The sequence below is a fragment of the Lagopus leucura genome, unplaced genomic scaffold (assembly GCF_019238085.1).
Source record: "Lagopus leucura isolate 7727_CA_CO unplaced genomic scaffold, USGS_WTPT01 Super-Scaffold_100066, whole genome shotgun sequence".
Taxonomy (NCBI): Eukaryota; Metazoa; Chordata; class Aves; order Galliformes; family Phasianidae; genus Lagopus; species Lagopus leucura.
This window is the reverse complement of record NW_024962310.1, coordinates 709,231-732,409: the sequence shown is the minus strand read 5'-3', so window position 1 is coordinate 732,409 and position 23,179 is coordinate 709,231. Positions and strand designations below refer to the sequence as shown.

Below are 23,179 nucleotides of genomic sequence, written 5' to 3'. Positions count from 1 at the left end.
AGCAAAATGGCTGTTCCTAGGTAAGGCTTATGTGCCAGCTGGAACTGCTGACTTCCTTTAAAACTCCTGGTTTTCTAATTATTCATGGCAAAAAGAACTGTTTCTTCCCATATGAACTCCTGGCTTACTGAGCTGTGAGGTGAGCCAAGTAGGTTATTTTCTTCAGTGTCTGCATTTTTTCCTAATTACTTTGTGCCAGTTGTTACCACGCAGTTTTCTTTACCTGTGCTTCAAAATTCACAGGCTTCATGATCTCAAAAGGCTCAGCAGTGTTTCTTCTGGAGCTCGTCTTGGGACTGCCTGGTATCCGAGAGAATAACACTCTTGTGCCAAACGCAGCCTTTTACATAAACATTTTTTTTCTGTATCACGTTTCTAACATTTTCTAATGTGATTCAGTTTCAGGAAGCAGAGAGGTGGTGCTGTGTGACTGAGCAGCTGTGCTTTGCCAGGCAGTGGCAGATGGGTGAGCTAGAGCTCTCCTTGCTGACTCTTCTCTTTGCCAGCTGAAAAACCAGGGGCTTGCCTATCCTGAGAACATAAAGCTTCTCCTGCTGTTCTTCAACACGTTCCCCTAAGCAAGCTGTCGTTCCTTCATAGTTAACATTTTACATCTACTGCAGTCTTGTATTATTTTAGGAAATTGTATTTATAATTTCTGAACACAAGTGGTTGGGAAAGGCAGGAGAAACGAGGTCATCTCTTCAGGTAACTGGGAGTTGTCATTGTAGATTGCAAGTCCTGGCATCCTTCAGGTAACGCCAGCTCCTGCATAGGTGCGTGGCCTGGCACAAGAGTGGGGATTGCTCTGAACACCTTCATACTAATGATGATAAAGAAGCAAAGCAGAAATCCTGTGTCCAAGTTCCTTCAAGCATGCGATGAAAGGATCCCATGCAAGATAGTAAATTTATTTCCTTCTGTGTTTGTTTTCCAGTAGGATGAACTTCAGGGTCACAGCAGTGGGAGGCTGTTGTAGTGGGTAGAAGGAAAGCAAGCAGCAGTGGATGTGCTGAAGGTGCTTGTTGTGCTTTGTTATGGCTCTTCCTGCAGCAGGCATTACTGCTTGCACTATTTGTTTTTAAATGAGAGCTGCTCTCCTGGCTCTGAGTGCCTCCCTGGTTTGTATCCATCTGTCTGTTCTCCTTGCATTCGTTTACGTGCTCTGTTCTGATGCTGGCAGTACTGGATGTCAGTGAATACTTGGAGGTGCAATCTTCCTTTCTGTTTTATTGATGATTCATGCTGTTAGGAGATGCTTCCTGCCTTTCCATGACTTAGAGAAAGCAATCCATTTCATAACATCTCCTTACTCTTAGCAGAGCTTATACTTTGTTCCCAAAACTCCCACTGTTTTCACTGCAAGCATGACCAGACTGTGAAATAGCTTGGCTGGTCTGGTGAATAATCTGTTAGACTCCTTTAATAAACGGCAGTTGTATTTATCTTACTCCATAGGGCTTTTCATCTCAAAACATTTGAGTGCAGAAACTGTCCAGTAGTGAAATGCAGCCGTCTCTCTTGGAAACAGAGTGGGAGGCAGACAGGCGTTTTACTACACGGTTTAGAGTGAGAGGAATTTTGTTTAAGGACAATGAGGGAAACTGAGCTTGTGTGCTCAATGACCCTTTGATCTTCCACGTTCATGCTGAGCTGATCAGGACTTTAAATCTAAGCTCTGTCTGCTCCTACCCATAGCAAACGGCCAGAAATGTCCCTCATTTAGGGCCCGAGCCTGCGCTAGAACGGCAGCACTGCAGTGACATCTGTTCAGCCTTGCATGTCTCCTGTCTGCTTGTTATTTCTATGTAGCTGTTCTGGGGTGGGTACTGGTTGTACTTGCAGGAGTAAATGGGGGAGGGTTAAAGTTATTTTGCTGCATGTTTGTAAGCTGAGGAACTGGGCAGCGCTGCAGCACTGAAGGCCGCTTTCTGGAGCGTGCTGCTTAGGTCAGTCCATAGCTGTAAGAGAACCCTAAAGCTGTGTGGTGTTTGCTCAGTGTGATGAAATGACTGTCTGCCCAGGGCTCTGAAAGCTGAGGAAAGTTAACCAGTGGTGAGGTTGGTCAACTCTGTGCGAGGAGAGAAGGCTGTAGAAACCGCTGTGGCAGATGCAATAGGAGTGGACAGACACAGTATGATAACGTGGATCCTTGACCTGCAGTCTTTGAGCAGTTGTAAAAGCTTGTTACTTCTGCTACCATGCAGCACATCATTAGGAAACTTAATTACTGGGAGGTGACTACATTGCGTAGGCTAGAGCGTAGCCTGCAGGAATGTAGGAGCTTTAATTTTACAGCACTTGTTTGTGGTGTATCTCTCCCCAGCAATGGCACAGCAAGGGCTGATCTTGTTGCACATGAAACAAACTCAGCTGGCTGATAGTGTGCAGCTCATCTGAGCTAGCATGGCTGCAGCCCCTTGATAGGTGACAGCTGGTGATGTCTTGCTTCTTCCTATGTGATAAAGCAAAATGTGGATTTTTAAGGCTTGGAGGAAACATTGGATGAAAGCAAAACTTGGACTTGAGACAACGTGGTGCTTCGCTTAGCTGTGCTGAGCCACTTTCATTGGAGTAGTCCTTGCAATATTTATAGCATGAGATATGGTAAGAACAGCCAGAGGCACAGCTGTGTGACCTTTATGCTAAAACAAAACAACACAGAGGAGTGAATATTTTTACTCTGTTCCAGCTGTAAGTATTGGGTTCAAATTGCAGTGCCTTAAAAGTGTGGCAAAGAAACTGAAAGGTGAATTTGAATTCATAGGCTGGAATGACTGACAGAATCCTGGAAGAAGGCCGAGTGAGCTGCCAGCAGTAGAAAGAAGTCACAATTCTCTGTTTGGCCTTTAAGAACACTTTATGTCCCCCTGAACGTCTTGCTTTGTGTACTGGGGAGGAGATATTTTCAGGAAGGGCATCCTTGATATGAAGGAATGTCTGTATGCAGAATGGCAGCCAAACTTTGAAGTTCTGCTTGGTGTGATTTTTTTTTTACCTTCTTTCTGCTTTGGGAGCTGGAATAGGAAGAACTGTTGGGAAAGCAGGCACCTGAGGACCTTTGCTTTGTTTGAAACTTAATTTCAGGATGAGAGAAGGAATGCGTAGATAAAAGCATTCACCAGAAAACAGTTTAACTGTTCAACTCCCAGAATTGCCCTTAATGGTGCTGCTGTTCTGGAATGTTCTCCAACTCTTAAGACAGTCTTGAACAGAGATCACTGTGCCTCTCTGTACAGCTGCCATTCTTGAGTGTTATCAGATCTAGCAAGGAGTACTGCAAGAAGAGATAGGGCTGATTAGTTTGATGGGTGGCATTCTGTTTGTTTACCAAGATCTAATAACCAAAGCTGTGGCTTTTATCTCATCTTTGGTTCCATCAGGAGGTACATTCTGTCCTCTTTCAGCAACTGAAGCACTGCAATATTCGCTGCCTCTTCCCCCTGCAGGGTTTTTCTAGAAGCAAGACGATTGCACTGTCTAGTTTCCCATCTGTTGCCTGATTACATGCAAATAGAAACAGGCGGCCTTGTGAGCAGAGATACAGGAAGAGGATGGGGAGTGCTGCTCTGCTGTGATAGCCACTGGGGGAGGCCAACCGCCTGCTGCTGTCATAACCTCTCCTCTCCAGAGAGACTGGCACGAAGCCCAGGCTACTTTGCCATCTCATGCCATCCCCCTTCTCTTATCTGGCTTCCCAGAAGCCTGGATGGGACCAATCTGCCCCACCCTTTGTACTGGGATGAGTGCTTCCTTGCCCTAATCCCCCACAGCTGCACCCTGCTGCAGGCAAAGTGCAGGCTGGGGCCTAAAGTGGGCATTCTGCTGTGGGTTTGGTAGAGGTACGGCTAGAAGAAAGGGTGAATCGTAATGACGCTTATTTGAGGCACACTGACCAAAATACAAGTGTTGTAGGGGACTGGAACAAGGGATAGGTGCAGATGTTGTGAAGCCTTTCAGGAGGCTAAACAGAATGGTATAATGGTGAGGTTTAAGTGGCACCCGTGAACAGTAGTGATCCTTAGGGAACAGAAAGTCAAAGGATGGTAATGGCTGGCTGCTGAGAGCCCTGGATAGGGAGAGAGAAATCTGCATTTGCTGAGAGGTCCAGGACGAAAGGGACTGAGGCACAATACAGCAGCCAAAACTTGGAAAAAGGCCCGCGATCAGGTTTGCATATGCTGAGCACTGCAAAGCTGCATTGCCTCCCCTAAAAATCCTCAATGTTCCCCCTCTCCTGCAGCCCTTCCCAGAAGGCTGAGGCCCAAGCACAGGATGAGCAGCAGGCCACGTAATGCCCATACCTGTGTCTGGCAGAGCTGCCCTGCTGTATCCCAGCACTTCTGCTTTACCTGTGTGTATATATGTGTGTGTATCTAAGCTCAACCTGGTAGGGCTTCTGGTGAAACATTCTGAATTTCAGGTGTCTGAGGCATACAAAAAAATGGCAGACTCATTTGGCAGTAAAACGTGTTAGAATTTCCTTCTGCAGCGTGTTTTTATGCCTGAAAGACAACAAACGTGAGCATGAGTGGAAAAGAAGACAGCAAGCAGCTTACACAAAGCTCAGCTCAGGAGCACGGATGTGAGGGCTGAAGGTTGTGAATAGGGGCAGGCAGGAGGCTGCTATGCCTGCTAGCTTGGCTAGCTGTTTGCACAGCTGGCCCATTGCAGAGCAGATGTGGGGGTGCCAGCACGGTGCTTACCCCGTGGGTAGGGGTTGTTCTACTTTCTGGTTTGCGGCACGGTGTCAGGCCATGCGCTCTGCAAGCTGCGGGAGTCTCGGCGAAATAAAAAAAGCCGTACGTTTAGGGGATGGCATGTGGCACAACAGCACCGGTATAAATTGGGCCAGGGCCTCGAGCCTCGCTCTCTTTGTCTGGGCCGAGGGGAGGCCTGGGCCGGGCCCGGCGCCGCCAGCCGCGAGTGGAGGGGAGCGGCCTGCGAAGGCGAAAGAGAAACCGCGTCCGGGGGCGTGAACGCCGCAGCGTGCCCCGCCGCTGATTGGCCGCCTGGCTGCCGAACACAAACACTGGCGACTCGCTCCGATTGGTGTTTGCAGGGAAGGGAGCTGGAGTGGGCACGCGATTGGTTCCACGCGGTAGGGCGGGATTTCCGTGGCGTTCTCCTGTGGTGATTGGTTTTGCTGCGGCTATGAGGAGGGCGAAGGGGCGGGACTTGAGGATCTCGTTAGGCAGTGATTGGCTCTGACGAAAGGGATGACGTTTCTTGAGGATGGCAGCGTTTGCGATTGGCTACATTTACAGCGCGTGCGGCGAGGACCTCGCGAGGCGTCTTAATTGGCTTCTGCTAAGGGGGCGGAGCCTCGCCGCAGCTACCCCAATGAGCACCGGGCTCCTCCCGCTAACCCCGCCCCCGAGCGCTGATAAGCGGTGGCAGCGGCGGTGGGCGCTCAGTGCAGCGGGTCGGGCCGGGCATGGCGGGTGCTGCGAGCACGTCCTGCTGCCGCGGCGGGGCGGGGGGGCTCCAGCCGCTCCGCGCTACCGTCCCCTTCCAGCTCCAGCAGCGCCGCGGCGCCAGCGGAGACGGGGGCCGGGCAGGTAACTGCGGGTACCTCCTCCACCAACCGAGCTCCGGTGGGGCTGTGCTGGGGGTTGTAACCGGCACCGGGGGACCCCTCCCGGGCACAGGCAGCGTCTGGTCCCGGAGCGCAGCCGCGGTGTGCTGTGATATCAATTCCCTTCCCCCCCGCTCGGGCCCGGGCGGTGCTGCGCGGCCGCGCTCGGGTCTTTAGGGCGCTCCAGTCACCTCTGAACGGCCCGGGAGACAGCGCGTGGAGCTGGGGCCGAAACTCGGGAAGGGAGGGGAAGGAGAGGCCCGGGGAGAGCAGAACGTGACTGCGGGGGGGAGGGGGGGAGGATAGGGGAGCGGTCGGGACAAAGCCGAGCTCCGGCCCCACGCGTGGGGAGAGCTCCGCTCGGGGGTGGCTCCCAAAACCCGGCCCTTTGTTCGGTACCGCCGTGTTACAGCGGCGGTGACTCGATTTCCCCTAATTCATCCTCAGTCGCATCGCGGAGGTTTCTTCCTGACTACTTCAGAAACACTGACTGAAATAGAACTTTTTGGTGACCTCTTCTCAGCCTTCGGCTTTCCTTTATGTGCATATGGATGAGCTGCTCGTGGGACTGCTCCTGGGGGTCGGATTCTCGTTTGGCTGTAAATTACAGCGAGAAGCACTCAAATAAGCAACCAGAGCGTTTGGGTCTTAACTGCAGTCTTCACCGAGACTGCATGGCAGCGAGGGGTGTTTGCCTGCTCGGCCGGGCAAGCAGCGTGCTGCTCCCATACTGAATGCAGCAGCTGCTTCCTCTGCCCTGCAGAAAGGAGTGCTGCAGCCCGTCCCGAAATGAGAATTAATAGCCTTTCGCGAAACACTGTGCTCTTCATTGCTTGCGATTGAGTCTCTCGTGCCCCTGGCAGGGTTTGCATTGATCAGAGGAGCTATTAGAAAGCTACTTGCTCAATTTACACTTGAACCAAGTTAATGAAATAAATGTTGAGTGCTGGGCTCTTCTTCCTTCACAGCACTGTGCTGAAAGGAAGGTGAACTTGCTGCTAATAGGGCAATTATTCGGTAGCTTCAGATGTTACCAAAAATCAAACCTCAAAGAAAGGAGAGGCAGGAGGCTGCCTGCAGCCTTCAGCTGTGGGAGCTGAGTGCTGTGCCTGCACACTGCAGCGTGCAGCTTTCCCGGGGCAAAAAGGCTGCAGCTCCGCTGACACGAACCAGAATTGCTGCTCTTCATTTCTTCCTGGCTCTGTGCCTCACTGCTGGGGCTGTAGCAGCTTGATTTTTTCCTCTTGATCATAGGCATTTCGTATGCAGTTTTGTAAGTGTTTGAATTTCCATTGCTCTCTGCCTCAGTCGTAAGCCTCAATTTGCTCCCTGCGTGTGTGGGAGCAGCACACTGGCAGGCTTTAACCAAAAACTGCTATCGTGGTGATTCACCATCTGAGAGCTCTGCTCCCACCTTTTGGGAGCTGGGGTGGAAACGTGCTGCTTTGTCACCTCTTCCCCTTCTGTCTCAGCTGCCTTTCTGCATTGCTCTGGAGCTGCCTGGTTTTACAGGGATCTCTGTGCTGAGAGAGATGCTGTGAGATCCAGGGGCTGATCCTGCAGCTGCTCTGATAATAGAGGATCCCATTGAAACGAGGAGCAGCTGTTGAGTCTCTCAAAGGGCTTCTGTTGAAAGGGAGAGCTGAAGCTGGGGGATGCCAGGAAGTTGGGCTGAGAGTCTTTGAAAGGAGTTGACTTGCTGCTTAGAAATGGAGATATCACATTCATCGCTAGGCATCGTGACCTGTGCCACTGCTGTCTTTTTAAATTCTGTATCATCTTGAAAGTGCTCCGGCTTTCAGTGGTTAGGTGGGTCTGTTCTGATTCCTCCATGTTCAGGCCAAACCCATCCCTGCTGCGTTCGTTTCTCCCAGGTGAGGTGGACCTGGGGCTGATGGAGCTCTGTGGGGATGGAGGGCCTGAAGCTGAAAGCAGCCCATGGCACTGCTTGTGCTGTGTGTGCTCTGGGTTGTTTCCTCCCAAGCCCACACTGAAGCTCCTGCAGCATTGGAAGTTCCTCCCTCAGGCCTCCATGCTCGAGTTGCTTTGAGCTCCAGTCTTCCTCATCACAGAACTGAAACCTGGTTTTCTAAAGTAAGACGACCAGAAGTCTTTATGCTTTTTCCAGTGCAGCACTAGAGAAATAGGATTATTGAAATAGGAGCTTACATTTTAATGTGTGAACGTAGCATTTTGAGAACGTAAGCAGGTAAGTAAGCTTAGCTGTCTTAATTGGATCATGCACAGAGAAAAAGAAGATGGAATGGAGTAGAACAGCAAAGTCACGTTTTGTGTTACGAGTTCAGCAGTTTTTAGGACACTTCATTAAAATCAGAGTAAGTGAGGGTGAGGGCTGGACAAGAAGCTGCCTACCAGCTGCTCTTCCAAGCAGTGCTGGGGTTGATTCCTTGGAAGGAGGTAAGGCTGTGCCTTTGTCTTCTAAGCCCTGTGCAGGTTTGTCAGTGACGGTGTGGCAAAGGAGAAGGACAGCAGCAGAACTGCAGATCGTCCTCCAGGAGCGTCTGACAAATGCTGGGCACCAATTCATGTCCCTTGTGAGCCTCTGAGTCTGAATCCTCACTGATGGCCAGCAGGCTTCCCTCACCAGCACTGCTGCTCCAGACCTGTGTGTACCTTGCAGCTTTTCAGGAAGCTGGTTAGCTGGGCTGACTCATCTCCTTGAGATTTCATTGCTTGCCTGCTCAACTTGCTTGCTTCTGAGATGTCCAGTTGTTTTGCTGCGTGGATCCTGAAGTAAGCAGACTGCCAAATAGCTTTATTTGGTATCTGAATGAAAGCCATGCCAGACGAGTGGGACACTTTGTAGGCAGTACCGTCCGAGTGTGTGTTTAGCAGAAAGAAAATGTCTGTTTACCTCTTGGAAATGCTGCGGGAGGGCTGCCTGCTTGATAGAGCAGTGCTGGTAACAGCATCTCTTCTTCCCTTTGCAGGCCTCAAACAATGAGTGTGGGGGTCTCCTTTCTGCCTCCCCCATCTTATTAGTTGAATTTGGTAACTGCTTCAGGCCTCGCTGTGTTTGCTTTAGGAATTGGTACCCAGTGGTGTTTCTGTATCCTGGGGATGTGTGCGAAGGCTCTCGTTACCAAAATAGCGCTCCAGATGTTCGTGGTGTCTGCTCCTGAGTTTCCCTTTATGCTCTTTGACACCTGCAGCTGTTTAGGGGGGCGCTTAAGCAAATGAACAAGGAGCACACAGATCTGCATGGTCTGTATCACAAGTCTGATGTGAAACTGAGAACTTGTAGGGAAGGAGCATCAGAAGGAGCAGTTCGTTGGGTACCAGCTTTCCAGAAAAGAAACAAAAGCCCTCAAGTGTGGATGCAGAGAACTGCCATGGGAAAACTGCTGCCCTGTGCCAATGGCTGCTTTGCAAACTTTGCTTTCCCAAACGTTGGGATGCTCTGGAGTTCTGCTTTTGCCTTCAGGGTTTTGCTGTGGGAAAACAAGCTGATAGAAATAAAGGGTTAAGCACAGGCAGAGCTGCAATGGGGAAAAGCAGTCGTGTGGAGACTGATTTGGGATGGGAAAGCCCTGGAGATGCCCTGCTGCTGTGCTCTCCAGGAAGAATCCCGCTTCTGTCCTATGAAATCAAATCACTGCTGGTATAAAACAGCTGAGCACAATGTGTGGCTCAGGCTTGGGGTCGGAGCATTGCAGGTGGCTTTGTTTAATGTAGAACGAGTTTCTGGCCGAGTAATTGGAGCCCATTCATGGCATTGCAGTCCTCAGCTGATACGGATCGTACCTTCCATCTAAACCTGCTGCTCCCAGTTTGTCAGCCTGTGGATACGGGTGTGGGAAAGGGGAAACAAAGGACACATCTATAACTAATCTTGACTTGTGTTGACGTTCTGTGGGTGAAACGAGTTTTTCCCTGCTTTCAAACGCTGGAGATGACATTTAAAGGGAAACGTGCAGGAAGCAGCAGCGGGGCCACGCGGTGAATTTGATCTGCCCCTTTTATAGCAGAATGCTCCGCAGGAACACTCAGCTCATTTGCCCTACATGGATGTTTGCTTCTGGATCTTTCTATCAGCTGGGGTTTGTCTCTCAGAGCTGCGTGGAGCACAGCCGAGTTCTCACATTTGTTGGGTAAGAACTGGAAGAACCTGGGCACTGATCTGTGCCGTTCCAGGTGGGGTGAACGTTTCCCTGTGTGACTGTGTGGTGCAAAGGAAAAAACAAGTGCTGCCAGAGAAGTGATGCTGAGCACCAAGTGCAGCAAGTTCTCTTTTATGCAAAGCTTGGGTGTTGAAATAGCGTGTGCATGGCAAGACCTTTAAGCTGCACTGACTGCAGCAGGTTGTCTTGGCACTTTCCCCATTGCTCGTGCAGTTCAAGGTGACGGCACCGAGGCACTGGGTGCGATTGTGCTTGTACAAAAGATGTCCGTGCAGGGGTACAGGACTTGTAAAATCCATTCCCTTTGGGAATTTATGTTACTCAGGTCTTTTTTGCGTTAAAAATGATGCCTGTGGTGCTGCCTGTGGGCACCTGGTCTTTCTGGGATGGTTGTAGAGGAAACCAGGCAAGCGTTGAAGATGGCGTGGTTGGTCTGCACAGTGGGAGAGATGGCTGCTTCCGTGCTGCCTGCAATGCCTGTGTGCCACTGCACAGAGCTGCTGCTCCTGCCCTCCCTGTGCTTCTCCCACTTTGCCATCCTCTCAGTCTGCAGGAGTTACTGAGTGCAGTTCCTGGCTTGGTCCCGTGGCTGCTGCCCTGCAGTGCTGTTCAGGCTGGTGCTGCAGTGAGCTGATAGCAGCTGTGCCGTTCTGCTGCTCCAGGTGGGAGGCACAGGGAAGGCTGTAGGAAGGAGTAGCAGATCCTGTGGCTTTATTCTTACTTCTTCTCCCTGATGAAGGCTTTTCTCAATAGTTTCACACTTGGACTCTGCAGGCTCAACTGAAACTCATCCTAATGATGGCTGTGAAAGAGAAAGGGAGAAGGGCTTGTTGTGCAGCTTGGTGAGATTTATGTACCTGTATGTATAAAGCACAAGCCTCCTTTTTCCTTGTTTTCCAGCTTGATTGTAACTGTAGAAATACTGAGGATGTCTTTGCTGTGTTTGCTTTACTTTGTACTGGAAGATTTCCAAGGGCTCAGGAATCAAAGGTTCCTCACCTTGGCCCTGCCTTCCGCTGAGATCTTGGTTCCTAGATGCTTATCAGAATTGATTTAAAGAGGTGTAACAAAAAGGGGGGGAGGAAGACACCCCCGGCTCTGCTTTCATAGCTGGGGTTTCACTGTTCTGATAGGGATGTGGGTGATCTGAGCAGCTCCTTGGTCGCCACTCTTTTTCCAGATCAGAGTGAACATTACCTCAAAATCTGAAGTTGGAATTTTGCTCATCTCTAAACCACCCTTACAGTCTGTGAGAGGCTGCCTGCCTGCCCTTCTGTTTTCTTCTGATCTTCCACCAATTTCAGCATCCAGAAGCCCATCCAGAAACACAGCCCTCCTGCCAATGGGAGCAGATGGGTTTGCGGTGTGTTGGCCCAATGGAGGAAATGTTCACTTGGACCAAAGGCTCTGAGGAAGCTGAAATTCTTCAGATTGTTTTCTCATTTGGAAAACAAACTTTGAAAGAATTAAGATGAAGGTGAAAAGTTCAGCTTGTTTCCTCCATTCAGGGTGCTCAGTTCCAGTCCCTGGGCCGGGGAGCTGCTGTTCTGACTGTCCCAAGCAGCCTGAGCTGCTGCTGGCTCTTACTGATCTCTTCCTGTGATATTTATGGCTGCTCTGTCCAGCTGTATTCACTGCAGCATCCAACCAGCAGGGCTGGGAGCCTGGGATCCCTTTGCTGGTGCTGCAGACCCCTGGCCTGGAGGTGTTGGTGCTCTTTGCCCTTGGCTGCAGGACGCTGCAGTCCTGCTTTCCCAGCGCTGTTCCCAGTGTTTCATGTGCAGGAGAAGCCCTGAAGCAGAGGCAGATCTGTGTTATCCCCAGGGCTGTGTGCTTTCTGCTTTTCTCAAGCCATGTGCGTATGGTTTGAGCAACAGTCATGAGGGGGATTGCAGTCCAACCACAGCTTCTGTCTCCTCACCGGAAGGTGCCATGGATTTCCCTGCCTTTCTGTGTTAATGTACATTGCAAAGAGCTCTGAAATCCCATCCTGGTACAACTGTGAGTTGCATATCTTCTTAAAGGACAAAGGAACCAAAGCTTGAAAACGTGGCCAGAGGTGGAGATGTCAATTGTTTCCTTTGCAGTCCTGTGGCAGGGCTGGATGCCAGAGGTTTTGCTGTGGCACTCAGTTCATGATGTGGTTCCAGACCTTCCTCGTCCCTCAGTAGCCGTATGCTTGCAGTCCTTTCTGGATCTCTCATCGATTTCTGGTCAGAGCTTGAGATTTACTGTCACCTCTGCTTCCAGGCACCTGGCTGGAGCTCTGTCCGTTCTCTGCATGCTGCCTCCCAGTGCTGCTCCAGCTCTGTGGTGCTTTGGTGCCCATTTGGTGCCCATCTGGTCAGCTGTGAGTCCCTGCAGAGCGCTCTGCCTCTGCCTGCAGATTGCTGTGCTGCACAAAGCAGAGGATTTAAAGTTTTATTCTATGTAGAACTGCCTGCTTGCTTGCTGCTGAGAATTCAGTGCTATATGGCAGCAACCTGTCAGGTAGCCTGATTGATTCACCCTGGTGGGACTGAAGAGAGGCTGAAATGAGACCTGAACAGCTTATAACATCAGGGCTTCAGTTCTGATCTTGATTTCCACCATCTGCACTGCTGATCACTGTTCTGCCCTCGGTCAGGAGCGTCCCCTGGGTATGGGCTGCATTGTAAAGAGCATTGCAAGGTGTGGGTAAGAGAAGCTGATGCAGAACTTGAATAATCAGCTGTAATTTCTGTTACAGTTGGGTGGAAGATATTTGCATGAGTTAATTATTGACCGAGTTGCTTAGGTTCCATTTCAGCCTGATGCTTCAGGAATGCTAACAGTTCTTGCTTAAGCCATTGAGAGGAAAGCTGTGTCCCAGAGCATTCCCTGTGCCTGGTTGGTGCAGAACTCAGGGGCTGAGGCTCCCGTTGCTCTGTGGTTCTCTTTAAAGCTGGCTGTATTGGAACGTGGGCTGTTGTTTCATGCTCTGTCACTTTAAGGCAGACTTCTCATGGCCGTGTTCCAAAAAATGTCAGGGTCTGAACAGCACGTCCCTCAATCTCTAAACAGCCTTCTGATGTGAGAGGGTGGGTTTCCCCAGGGTGAAATTGAGGGAAGGAAGGAATAAAATTTTACAACTCCAAAAAGAGAGCAGTAGTGGGAGCACTGTTGTTGTTTGCCATCATTTGTGGATTCAGCTCCAAGTGCTGCTCACTGAATGGTGACTCTGGAAAAAGGAGAGATCCTTTTGGTTGTTGTTTTAATCAATGGACTGTAGGCGTTTCTCTTTTTAGACGCAGTGATGGTCTGGCCCAGGGTGGTTTTGGAAGCTCTGAGCTCCCCGTGTTGTGGCTGGGAAAGACCAGAGATCCTGCAGATCCAGAGCTCCATCCTGAAGGCTTCCTGCTTGTGCTTGCATGCATCACACCGATCTCCTGAACTTGGGGATGCGTGCAGCAATCGGAGCAGCCCAGTGGCTCCTGGAGGCGCAGCGATAGCTCTCTTATCTCCAGCAGCTTTGCTGTCACGTGAGAACTAAAAGCACCACAGCCAACACTTCCCAGCTGCAGAGCTGCCCAGACCCAGCACCGGTACCAGGTGGCAGCTGTGCAGCTCAGTGCAGAGCGCTGATAACGGCTCAGGGCTGCAAACAGGACGCTCCACCCTGCTGCAGCACCCTGCAGCCATGGCACGGCCTCCCTGCGTGCTGCTCACAGCCCAGCTCTTGCCTTGTGCTGCTCCTGATGGAGCTGCTGTGCTGTGGATCTGTCCCTGCTGTGCTCCAGGTGCTCGTGGGCTGAGTTCAGGGGCAGCAGCCACACGGGATGGAGGTGTGAGTGTGTGAGGAAGCTGCAAACGCTGAGTTTCTAAATTAGTGGTAGCTGTCTTAGGCTATTAACTGTTGGAAGCGGGGAGTGTGGCTTGAGATGCCAGCTGGGCCAGCACAATAAGCCTTTAATCCTGTGTGGACCTTGTGAGGTGTGGCTGTGGTGCAAGGACTAATGCTATTCCAGCCCTCCCACGTGGCTTTTTGTCCCTACCCTTCTCACCTGGAACTCAAATTCCACTTCTCAAATGGTATTTTAACTGATAAAAAGAGGTATTTACCCAGCCACGTCCCCAAGCAGTGAGAGCTGAGACACCTCTGTAGAGGAATTTGGCACACAGCGTGGTGCTGGGCAGTCCTGATGCTGGCTTCAACGTGGACAACTCACTGCCAGCCTTACCTTGAGTTTGGGGAGGAAGGAGAGAATGTCTGTGCACAGCACACCTGGAGCAGAGCTGCTCGTGGCCTCACTACCCTGCCAGGAGGCCATGGGGCTGATTCTAATATGCATGGTAATTTGCATGTCTAATCAAAATGAAATGCAAACAGACTTTTCTGCTGGCTTGAACTTGCCTTTCATGATTGCTGCTTTTTTGGGTTTGGTGATAACAGCTTTCAGCTGCAGGAGAGGGCAGCTGTGCTGTTGCTGTTTGAACTACTTGTATGCAGGAAGCTTTTCCTCCTCGCTACCGTGGTAAAAATCTGCACGGGTGAGGGGTGGTCACCTCCTGGAAGAGGGAAGCTGGGCAGAGCAGGTGCTGGGCTGCAGGGTGGGTGCTGGGGTCCTGCCAGCCTGCTCTGGGTCACAGCAGCACTCAGGTTGTACTCTTCCTTCCTGCTGGTTGCTGGGCGAGTGCCTGCAGCTGCCAACGGCAGTGAGGGTTCAAGGCTGCCTGCAGGATCCTGAGCTGTGCAGGTGTTCTCTTGGCCTCCCTTAGCTGGGAGCAGATGACTGTGTGCTTCCTCTGCTGAAGTGAAGGCGTGCAGGCTGCCCAGCACTGCTGGGCCTTCCCACGGGAGGAGCCCGGGTTCTTGCAGCTGAAGCACTGCGCTCCAGCTAATAAGAAATGGGGCTCTGTGGACATCGTGGTGTTTTTTCCCACGCAGAAGCAAGGTTGCCCTGTTGAGCACTTCAGCCGCTCGTGTGGCAGCTCCTTTGGCTTAGGCTGGAATGTCTGATCACTGGTTTCAAGCAGGCACTGAAGGGCTGCAGTAAAATCTCCTGTTGTACAGAAGCAGTCGCTCAGCGATAAGGGAGGGCAGGAGCTCCACCAGCCCTCACTGACCCACTCTGCTGCGTGGTTCTGATGGCCCAGGAGCAGCAGTGCTGTGCTGTGCAACGTGGCCTGGGCACCAGAGCTGCTGCTGCTGCGGGGCTGGGAGCTCAGGGACTTCGTTAGCACTTAGATTTTCAAGAAGCAAATGAGCTTCTCCAGGTTCTGTGTGCTCCCTCCCTTCTTGGGATCTCTGCAGTGGATGTGGGCTTGCTGGCGGGGGTGGCTGTTGCTGGAGCTGTGCTTTGAGAGCCTGAACGTCCTCTTCTCTTCTCTCCTGTGTAGCGAGTGTTCCCTGCGCTGCTGCTGCTGCAGAGAAGCCCTGCCGGCCCCGGCAGCCCCGCGTGCGTCGCACCTCCTCACTGGACACCATCGTGGGCTCCTACCTGCTGGGGCAGTGGCCACGGGATGCTGACGGAGCTTCTGCCTCGTGCATGAATGACAAAGCTACCCAGGTATGGATGCGGGCTGTGCAGGAAGTCCCTGGGCCAGGAAGGGGCTGCAGAACTGCAATGGCTGTAAACTGGGCAAAGAGAGGAAATGCTGCATTCCCCTCCATCCAGCTGCAGCTTTCTAGGAAGGCTGTTTTTCCCCTTGTGCTTTTCAGCTCCATGATTCCATTTCGGTGCAGTTAGAATTTCCTTGGCCTTGTTTGGAGGCAGATGGCCTCTGGCTTTCTGCTCCAGCCCTGGCTCACTGCTCGTTTTTTTTCTGGCTTGCAGCTATGGGCCAAGTCCTTATATAACACGCATGGGCTGCGTGCCACACGCTGAGACGGTGAGGGTGCTCCCACAGAAGGGCTCACTAACACAGCACAGCTCTACTGTAGGATGGAAAAGCTCCAGACCTCAAGGAACTCTTAGCAACCTGTAAATATTACTGCATGGCAGCAAATAGTGCTCGCCTATCTGCAGAGGTGAAGGAATTCAGGAGGATAAGAGCATCCGTTAGCTTAGCAAGCCGTTTGTTTAGCACTCTCAATCTGTGTTAACTTGCTGTTTGATCTTTGCTGTTTGACAATTTATTCCTGGGCTGTTTGCAGGAAGTTCCCAACTTCCCTTGTCCTTTCCCACTGTGTTCTGCCTGCTTTTGTTTCAGTCCTGTGCCCAGCAGCGCTGCAGAGGACGTTCTGGAAAGGAAAAGATTTGTCAACCTTCATTTCTGAGCGAGGGAAGCGCGCTCCTCCTTTCTGTCTCAAGGCAGATGGGTGAGCGCTGAGCTCTGGCACTTTGCAGCCATTCAGTTTCCCTTGCATTTGGTCCTTGTGAGGAGAGGGCTGTGAAGTGGGGGCACCTCCTCAGGATGGAGCTGCTGGCTGTGCTCAGTGGGCCAGCTGTGCTGCAGCCCTGCTATCTGCAGACGCTGATGTGACCTTGCAACGCGCCAGTGAGAGGAGCAGTGATCTCCAGCATTCCACTGGTGTGCTCCGCTGGTTTGTGTGCACATCAGATGACTTGGCTGTTGTGGAAGCTGGGAATGAAGTCCTCTGTTGTGGCCTGCTCTGTGCTCTAACAAAATGTTCCTCCAGGAGGCTGACGCCCCTTCCATGCTGTCAGCTCTGAGCTGGGACTTTCTCTGCCTGTCAGTACGTGTTTACTCTCCTCCTTCCACAGCTACTGATCAGCTGCAGTGCAGAGCTCTGTAGATTTGCTGTCGTAAGGTGCTTAAGTGAGATACAACTGCAGGTGCTCAGCGTGGGGGAGAGTGGCAGCAGCGTGCATGGCTGCAGCCTGCGCCTTTATCTTGCTGTGCAAAGTGTTTTTTTCCCCCCCCTCTTTCTGAGGAAGCAGTTTTGCCACAGTTAGTACAAAAAGTTCTGTAATTTCCTTCTGCCGTGACACTCTGCCTAGAAAAGGAGTGGGATGCACAAACATTCTTTACTTTCAGGTTTTCCTGTTGCGAGAATCATCTCTTCTTCCTTTCTGGGCCCTGTTTCTTGGCAGCCCGGTGCTCTGGGTGTCACAGCAGTAGAGCAGGGTGTTAAAGGAGTTATTGCTTGAGAGTCTTCAGGTGCCTTAAGTTTTTCTCACATCCTGGGCTCTTCCAGCAGCTGAAGCTGAGCTTCCCAGCCTCTCCTTCAGCAGTAACATGAGATGGAGCTGAGTCTTGCCTCTTCTAGCTTTCCTCCTTAGCTTTCCTATGTACGTGATCTGCTGGGATGTGAAATGACACAATGTTCTGGCATCAACACCGAACGCTGTCCGAGTTGTTTAGGAGAGACTATTTGAGGTAGGAAATGAGATCAGTTGTGCCATGTGCTCAAAGTGTGGGGTTAGCCTGAGCTGCAGGACTTCCTATGGGAGCAGCCTGCTCCTCCACGGGGCGGCTGAGGCTGCTCTGAGCTCAGCAGGACCTCGCAGTAATGCTTCAGGCTGAGCAGATTGCTTCTGTCAAACCAAACTGAGTGCTGCACTCTGTGGCAGCTGCTGTGCTGCTGTGCCTGCTGCTCACTGGTCCTGTGGACAAAGACCCAGGCAGGACACGCTGTGGTGGGAATGGTGTGCCCTGCTTTGGGGGAGGGGGTGCAAGGAGGGGCTGCATTGGAGCCTGTGACTTGGGGCAGGGTTGGATTTCTGTCTGGAAGTCTTCTGCATCCAGTTACCAAAGGAAAGCCTGGTACCTCTCCAGGTAACCCGCCTTGTTCCTTTGGTTTCAATACATACTAAAACACATTTTGAGAGAAGAGGTTTCTGTCATCCTGCTGACTCGATGGGGCTGCTTCCAACAGCTGCTGTTCTCGCAGTGGCCTCAGGGGAGATGCAGAGCTGCTTGGAGAGGAGTTGTTCTCAGGCCCTTGCACCTCCGGGCAGCCCGTCCCTGAGGATGGAGGAGGGGAGCGCTGTCAGAGCCTCCCACAGCACGGCAGGCAGTGGGGACAGGGGCTGGGTGTTTTGAGAGGGCCTGACATGCAATGTTGGGAAAAAGCAGCCCTGCAGCTGATGTGCCTTGGGAGCGTTCTGGTGCTGGAGGCTCCGCTGAGCAGGACTGAGTTCAGCGGAAGGAAGTTCACACCCATGGCCGATCAGATCAGCGGCCCCTTCTGACTGCCATTGATGCTCATAACGTGGCTGTTGCTTGGAAAACAGCTGTGCAGTGCGCTGGGGCTGTTTTTGTGCACCAAGAGTCAGCTGAGAGCTGCCAGCCCTTCAGCCAGTGAGCAGCACAGGCAGCTGGGCTCTTGCAGCACTCCTGCGGCAGCGTCGAGTCTGCAGGCCAAACCCTGCTTTTGGTTACGCCTTTGAACTGCGATAATGGGAGCCTGAGGTCTCAGAAGCAAGCTGTGTGTTCTCACAGCTGGGTGAGGCTTTTCCTCTCTGTAAGGCTGCTGTGTACAAACGAGTGCTTGTGTCTCTACGTCACCCTGCTTTGGGCTGCAGCCCGCGCAGGCAGCGCCAGGGCGTGAGGAGCAATGGCTGTGCCTCACGTTGCCAGGTACCCGTGGGAATTGAGGCACTGCCTTCCAGGCAGCTCAGTTGCCATGCAGGTCCGTGGGGCCCAGTTTTCCTTCAGAGGCACAGATTCGGTTAAAATGGTGAGGTTTTGGTGAGTGCTGAAAGAATTCGGTGTGCTTTACTGAGTGACAGTGGGGGAGGACTGGAGCAGGGCTGTGAAGGAGCAGCAGTTGATCGCTTTTATTCTTTCGGGCTCTCCCAGCAGCCTCAGAGCAGTAAGGGTTGCGATCGTTCTCAGCAATGTTTCTCCTCATTCAGACCCCGGTGTCCTGGCATGATGCAGAAGTGGGAAAAGCCAGCTCCAGTGCTCACAAGCGTTCTGCTTCCTGGGGTAGCACAGATCACCGCAGAGAGGTAAAACAGATCGCTCCCAGCACTTGAGCAAGGTCTGTGTTAGCTGCTGACGTGCAGGAGGCTCCTGCTTGCATGGGAGGGGAGTGGGAGGACGGGGTTGTAGTGTTAGATGAGATGTTAGCCCTCATTCTCACCCCTAATGCTGTGCTTGGACAGGAGGCTGATCTCACAGGCAGCTGTTATAAAGAAACTCCTCTGGAGCTCAGCGCATTGCTGGTAGGTGTCACAGTGTGCGTGGGCTCCAGCAGGGCCTGGTGCTGCAGGTGGAAGACAACCCAGATGCAGCGGCGCTGCCCACGTTGCCAAGGGGCAGCTTTTGGTGAGGCCTCGTGGGCAGTCCTTGCTCATCCTTGGAGAGGCAGAGCAGCTTGTTGTGCGATGGGAGCTGACACTATTTTGGCACTTCCTCATGGGGCGAGAGAGAGGAGAGGAGAGAGACAAGGTGTGATGATTGATTTTTGGTGGAGGTGTATTGGCTTGCCTCGTTCTGCAGCTGAAACTTTATTTGCTAGATTGCCAAACTGAAGCAGCAGCTCCAGCGAACGAAGCTAAACGGCAGAAGTGGCAAAGAAAAGGAGAAGAGCTCCCCACTGCAGGGGGACCACGCTGTGCTTGGATCGCTGCGGGTAGGTTGATGTAGGCTCACACCTCCCTGTGCTGTCAGTGCGTCGCAATGAGATGAGTGCAGACATCCCAGCTGTTCTCAGACTTCTGAGAAAGGGGGTGGGGGGGTGGAAGGGTGGAAGGGGGGCATTTTTTCTTCCTCCTCACTGCTTCAGCAGATCCCCGTGCTCTGACCAGCACTTGGTGGGTTTCTGTGGCTCTTCTGTCAGTCTTTGCCAGTCAACCTCCTCGAAGGCTCTGGCTGAGCACTGAGTGCTGCGACATCGGAATGGAACTGAGAAATGACTGAGTTTGTGCTGCCACAGCTAACATCTTTCACTCTGGGTTGTTGCAGGACTCTCCTTCAGGCTTCCTTTCTCTGTCTCCTGTTTTGAGGCTCAGTCCTTGCTTGCACAGGAGCCTGGAAGGGCTAAACCAGGAACTAGAGGAAGTGTTTGTGAAGGAACATGGAGATGAAGAGCTTTTGAGGGTGAGTGAAGCTTGAAGGATCGCCCTGAATCTCCTGGATGGTCTCTGAATGCTTTCCTCTCGTGACGCTCGCTGCCCACAGCTGCTGCTGGGCTGTGGGGATGATGTCTGTGTTCAGTTCTGGGCACGTAGCTGCCTGAACGGCTCTGGGCTTCCCTCCTTAGACTTGGTGCTGTGGGAGATCAGCCAGCAGGAATCTCAGCAGCACTGAGGCACTGTCTTAGATCAGCATCCAAAGGCTGCTTTGTACCATGCAGGTGTGGGAGGTGATCCCTGCCAGCCTGCGAGCAGAAGTGGCGCAGGGGATGCAGAAGGGTCTGTGTCCTTCTGCTCTGTCTGTGGCTGAGCCCCTGCTGGGAGCCAGCACCCCAAAAAATACCATCTGTAGGTGCAACTGCTTCCTCACCTTTTCTGTGGTGGAAGGGCTGGGTTTCTTCTTGTCCTGCTGAGATTTTGCTTTTTCCCTAGATCTTGGATGTCCCAGATGGCCACAGAGCACCAGCACCTGCTCCGAGAGGCTCTGGGGATGCCTCCCTGATGCTGGAGCCCAGCAGTGGCAGCTGCAGCAGCCTCTCGCTTTCTCCTTCCCCTTCTGTGCCTCTCCGCCTTTCTCCACACACTCCAGTGAGACTGGTGGCAGAAGAACTCTCCTCTGCTGTGGATGAGGTGCAGTTGGATCCAAAAGAAAAAGGCAAGCGCTGAGCCCGTGCAGCTGGGAAGCTGTGGGGGGATGAGGAGGCTGTGTGATGGATCCAAGCTGCAGATGAGGTTGGAAGGGATCTCGGCCACTTTGAATAATGGTGGACTTCCTGAGCCCTGCTAATCGGTCTCCAGGTGGATGCTCTCCTGTTGTGCTGCATGGTGGTTATGAGCAGGGAGCTACACAAATAAAGTGCTTTGGGTTTAGCCCACAGCCACAGGGGTACTGGAAGAGCACGCTTGGGATTAGCTTAAACTTCTGTCGGATCAGATGATCCTATAGGCCGTTTCCAACCTTGTGGTTCTATGATTCTCATAAAAATTTCTTTAAAAGTATCTTTCATCTCTTGTAGAGGAGGGCAGCCCTTCTCCAGTCCTGGCTTTCGCTTCCTCTCCTCGGCCCAACCACAGCTACATGTTCAAACGGGAGCCTCCTGAGGGATGTGAGAAAATCCGGGCCTTTGAAGAAGCTTCGTAAGTGCGAGGAGTTGTGGCAGAGGAGAGCTCAGCTGGGGTTGCTGCTATGGCAGGATGCTGGGGTGGGAACAGCTGAGCCTCCAGTTGTGCTGTTGTGCCCTGCTCTGAAAGTAGGGAACAGCGTCTAAGGAACACTGCAGCAAAACCTTGGCTGCTCGGATCCTGGTGGAAGAGGTGAAAGCTGCCGTGTTAACCCTGAGACACACTGGGAAGGATGTTGCGATTTCTGCCCTTCCTAGGCAGTAGATAACGCTCAGCCAGCACAGCCCCTCGGAAAGAGAGCTGCTTTTCCTGTAAATAAGTGTGCTTTCAAAACAAAACAGCCTCGTCGTGCTGCTCTGTGCATGAGGAGCAGCCCGGCTCACAGCCCAGCGACTCAGCTTTTAGTCAGGCTCTTTGAAGAGCACGCAACCCCAGGTGTTGTCCCTGCAGCTGCAGGCAGTTTGGTGCTCTTGGGGAGCATCTGTTGCTGATCACATCCTCTGTGTCTCTTTCAGCTCCAGCCCTGACCACACCTTTCAGCCTTCCTGCCCGGATAAGAACAAAGTGCACTTCAACCCCACGGGCTCTGCCTTCTGCCCTGTCAGCCTGGTGAAGCCTCTCTTCCCAAACGTGGGCTTTCTCTTTAGCAGGGGCTTTCCAGCATCATCCAGCCCTGGCACGGGCGCGTTTACATCCTGCCAGCCCTCGGCCCCCACGCCATTCCTTGGGGCACGGAAGGACGCTGCTGTAGATAACTTCAGCGACGCCTCCAAGTCGCCTTCACTCAATTATGAACACTGGAAACGTGGGCAGCCAGAGGAGAACGTCGTCTTCCACAGCTCCCTCGTTGTGTGAAGCCTTTGGGAAAGTTAGCCAGCAACAGTAGCTCTGGCTCCTCAGTGCATCTCTGCCATCCCATGGAGATCAGTGCCTTGAGGTTGGGACTTGACAGCCAAGGGGCAGCGCTGGGCCTGAAAACCACAGCGGGCTGCCAAGGATGAAAGCAGCTGTGAAGTACCACGTTCCACAGGACTCCTCGCTGCTGCGGGAGGGGCTCATTTCCCCGAGCCTCCCCTGTTGAAAGCACTTTCCTGCGTTGAATTGTCATTTCCTGTATGATTGTTTTGCTGGTGAAGAGCAGCTGGGCACCCCTGCGGTGGGTGGAGCTGCGCTCCGGGCCTCTGAGTGCAGTTGAGCCGGGAGGATTCAGGTGGAGCTTCCCAGTGCTTCTCATCCCAGTGCTTCTCATCCCTGCTGCTGCCGCTGCCCCGGTGCTTGCTGAGCTCTGGGAGGTGGGAAGAGGGAGAAGGGTCTCGTAGGACGGCTGCTCCAGGGCCGTGGGAGCTGCTGTTGATCTGTATTGGTGACACAGACAGCAGCTGATCTGTACTGGTGACACAGACGGCAGCATTCTCTGCCTGTGCCTCCATGGACGCCTTCAGCCCCTGAACCCCGGAGCTTTGAGGAGCCCTGAGGCAGCTCTGCTGAACAGGGGGTGGGGGAGCGCAGGTGACTGAATGCCGCCTTCTACAGGGGGAGGAAAACTTGCCTTACTGCAAGGAGTGAAGGAGAGAGATGGTGGCTGCTCAGGAATGGCGGAGCTGCCTGCCGGTGTCCCCGGTGCTGCGGCCACATGGCAGGAAGAGAGGATGGGGAAACAAACAGCAGTGCTGGAAGGCACCCGGCCCTGAGCCCACACAGCTGCACAGCGGGGCTGGGGCTGCCTGGGGGGGGGGGGGGGTCGTGGGCCGCAGAGCAGAAAGCAGAGCGGTGACACGAGGACACAGATGGTAAAAAGCCTCTTAACAGTGGCGTTTGGTTGTGTTCTGTTGCAAAGGCTCTGGGTTGTACTGAAGAAGCCTATTTTCTTATATCTGATGTAGAAACTCTATTTTCTTCCAAAGACACTATTTTTGCAGCTGTTTGAAGTTTGTATTTTATGTATGTATTGCAAAGCTTAAAGGAGGAACGTTAGATTTGGAATTGTGTTTAGAGGGGTTTTTGCAGATGCTGGTGTTGACAGTTACATGGAGAAAATAAACTATTTCATGCATCCGACAGCCCTCGTGTTCGGGGAGGGGGGGGGGGGGGGGGGGATTTAATATTCCCGAGTCTGACGGGGGGCGGAGCGCTGGGAGGCGCTGAGCGGAGCTCCGGGTCGACGGAACGCAGCGAGCCCGGCCGCCGAACGGCTCGGCGCTGCGCATGCGCACGGCACGCCCCAGTCGCTCGGGCGACGGCGGGAACGCCACCTGGGCTCCGCCCCCTGGCCGCACAGCCAATCACCGCGCTCCACATCTGCTTGCGTCACCGCCGGGGCAGCGCTCACT

The 23,179-nt window shown here is 52.7% G+C and overlaps 1 protein-coding gene across 1 annotated transcript; it reads left to right on the top strand.

Moving 5' to 3' along the window:
• Positions 1-5,437: 5,437 nt before the first annotated feature.
• On the top strand, positions 5,438-22,575 carry FAM117A (family with sequence similarity 117 member A). Its single transcript, XM_042886931.1, has 8 exons — positions 5,438-5,561; positions 15,079-15,248; positions 18,504-18,599; positions 19,112-19,225; positions 19,558-19,692; positions 20,160-20,382; positions 20,744-20,864; positions 21,365-22,575. Exons 1-8 carry the CDS (start codon positions 5,438-5,440, stop codon positions 21,702-21,704), a joined length of 1,323 nt encoding a protein of 440 aa, XP_042742865.1. The 3' UTR covers positions 21,705-22,575.
• The last annotated feature ends 604 nt before the right edge of the window (positions 22,576-23,179 follow it).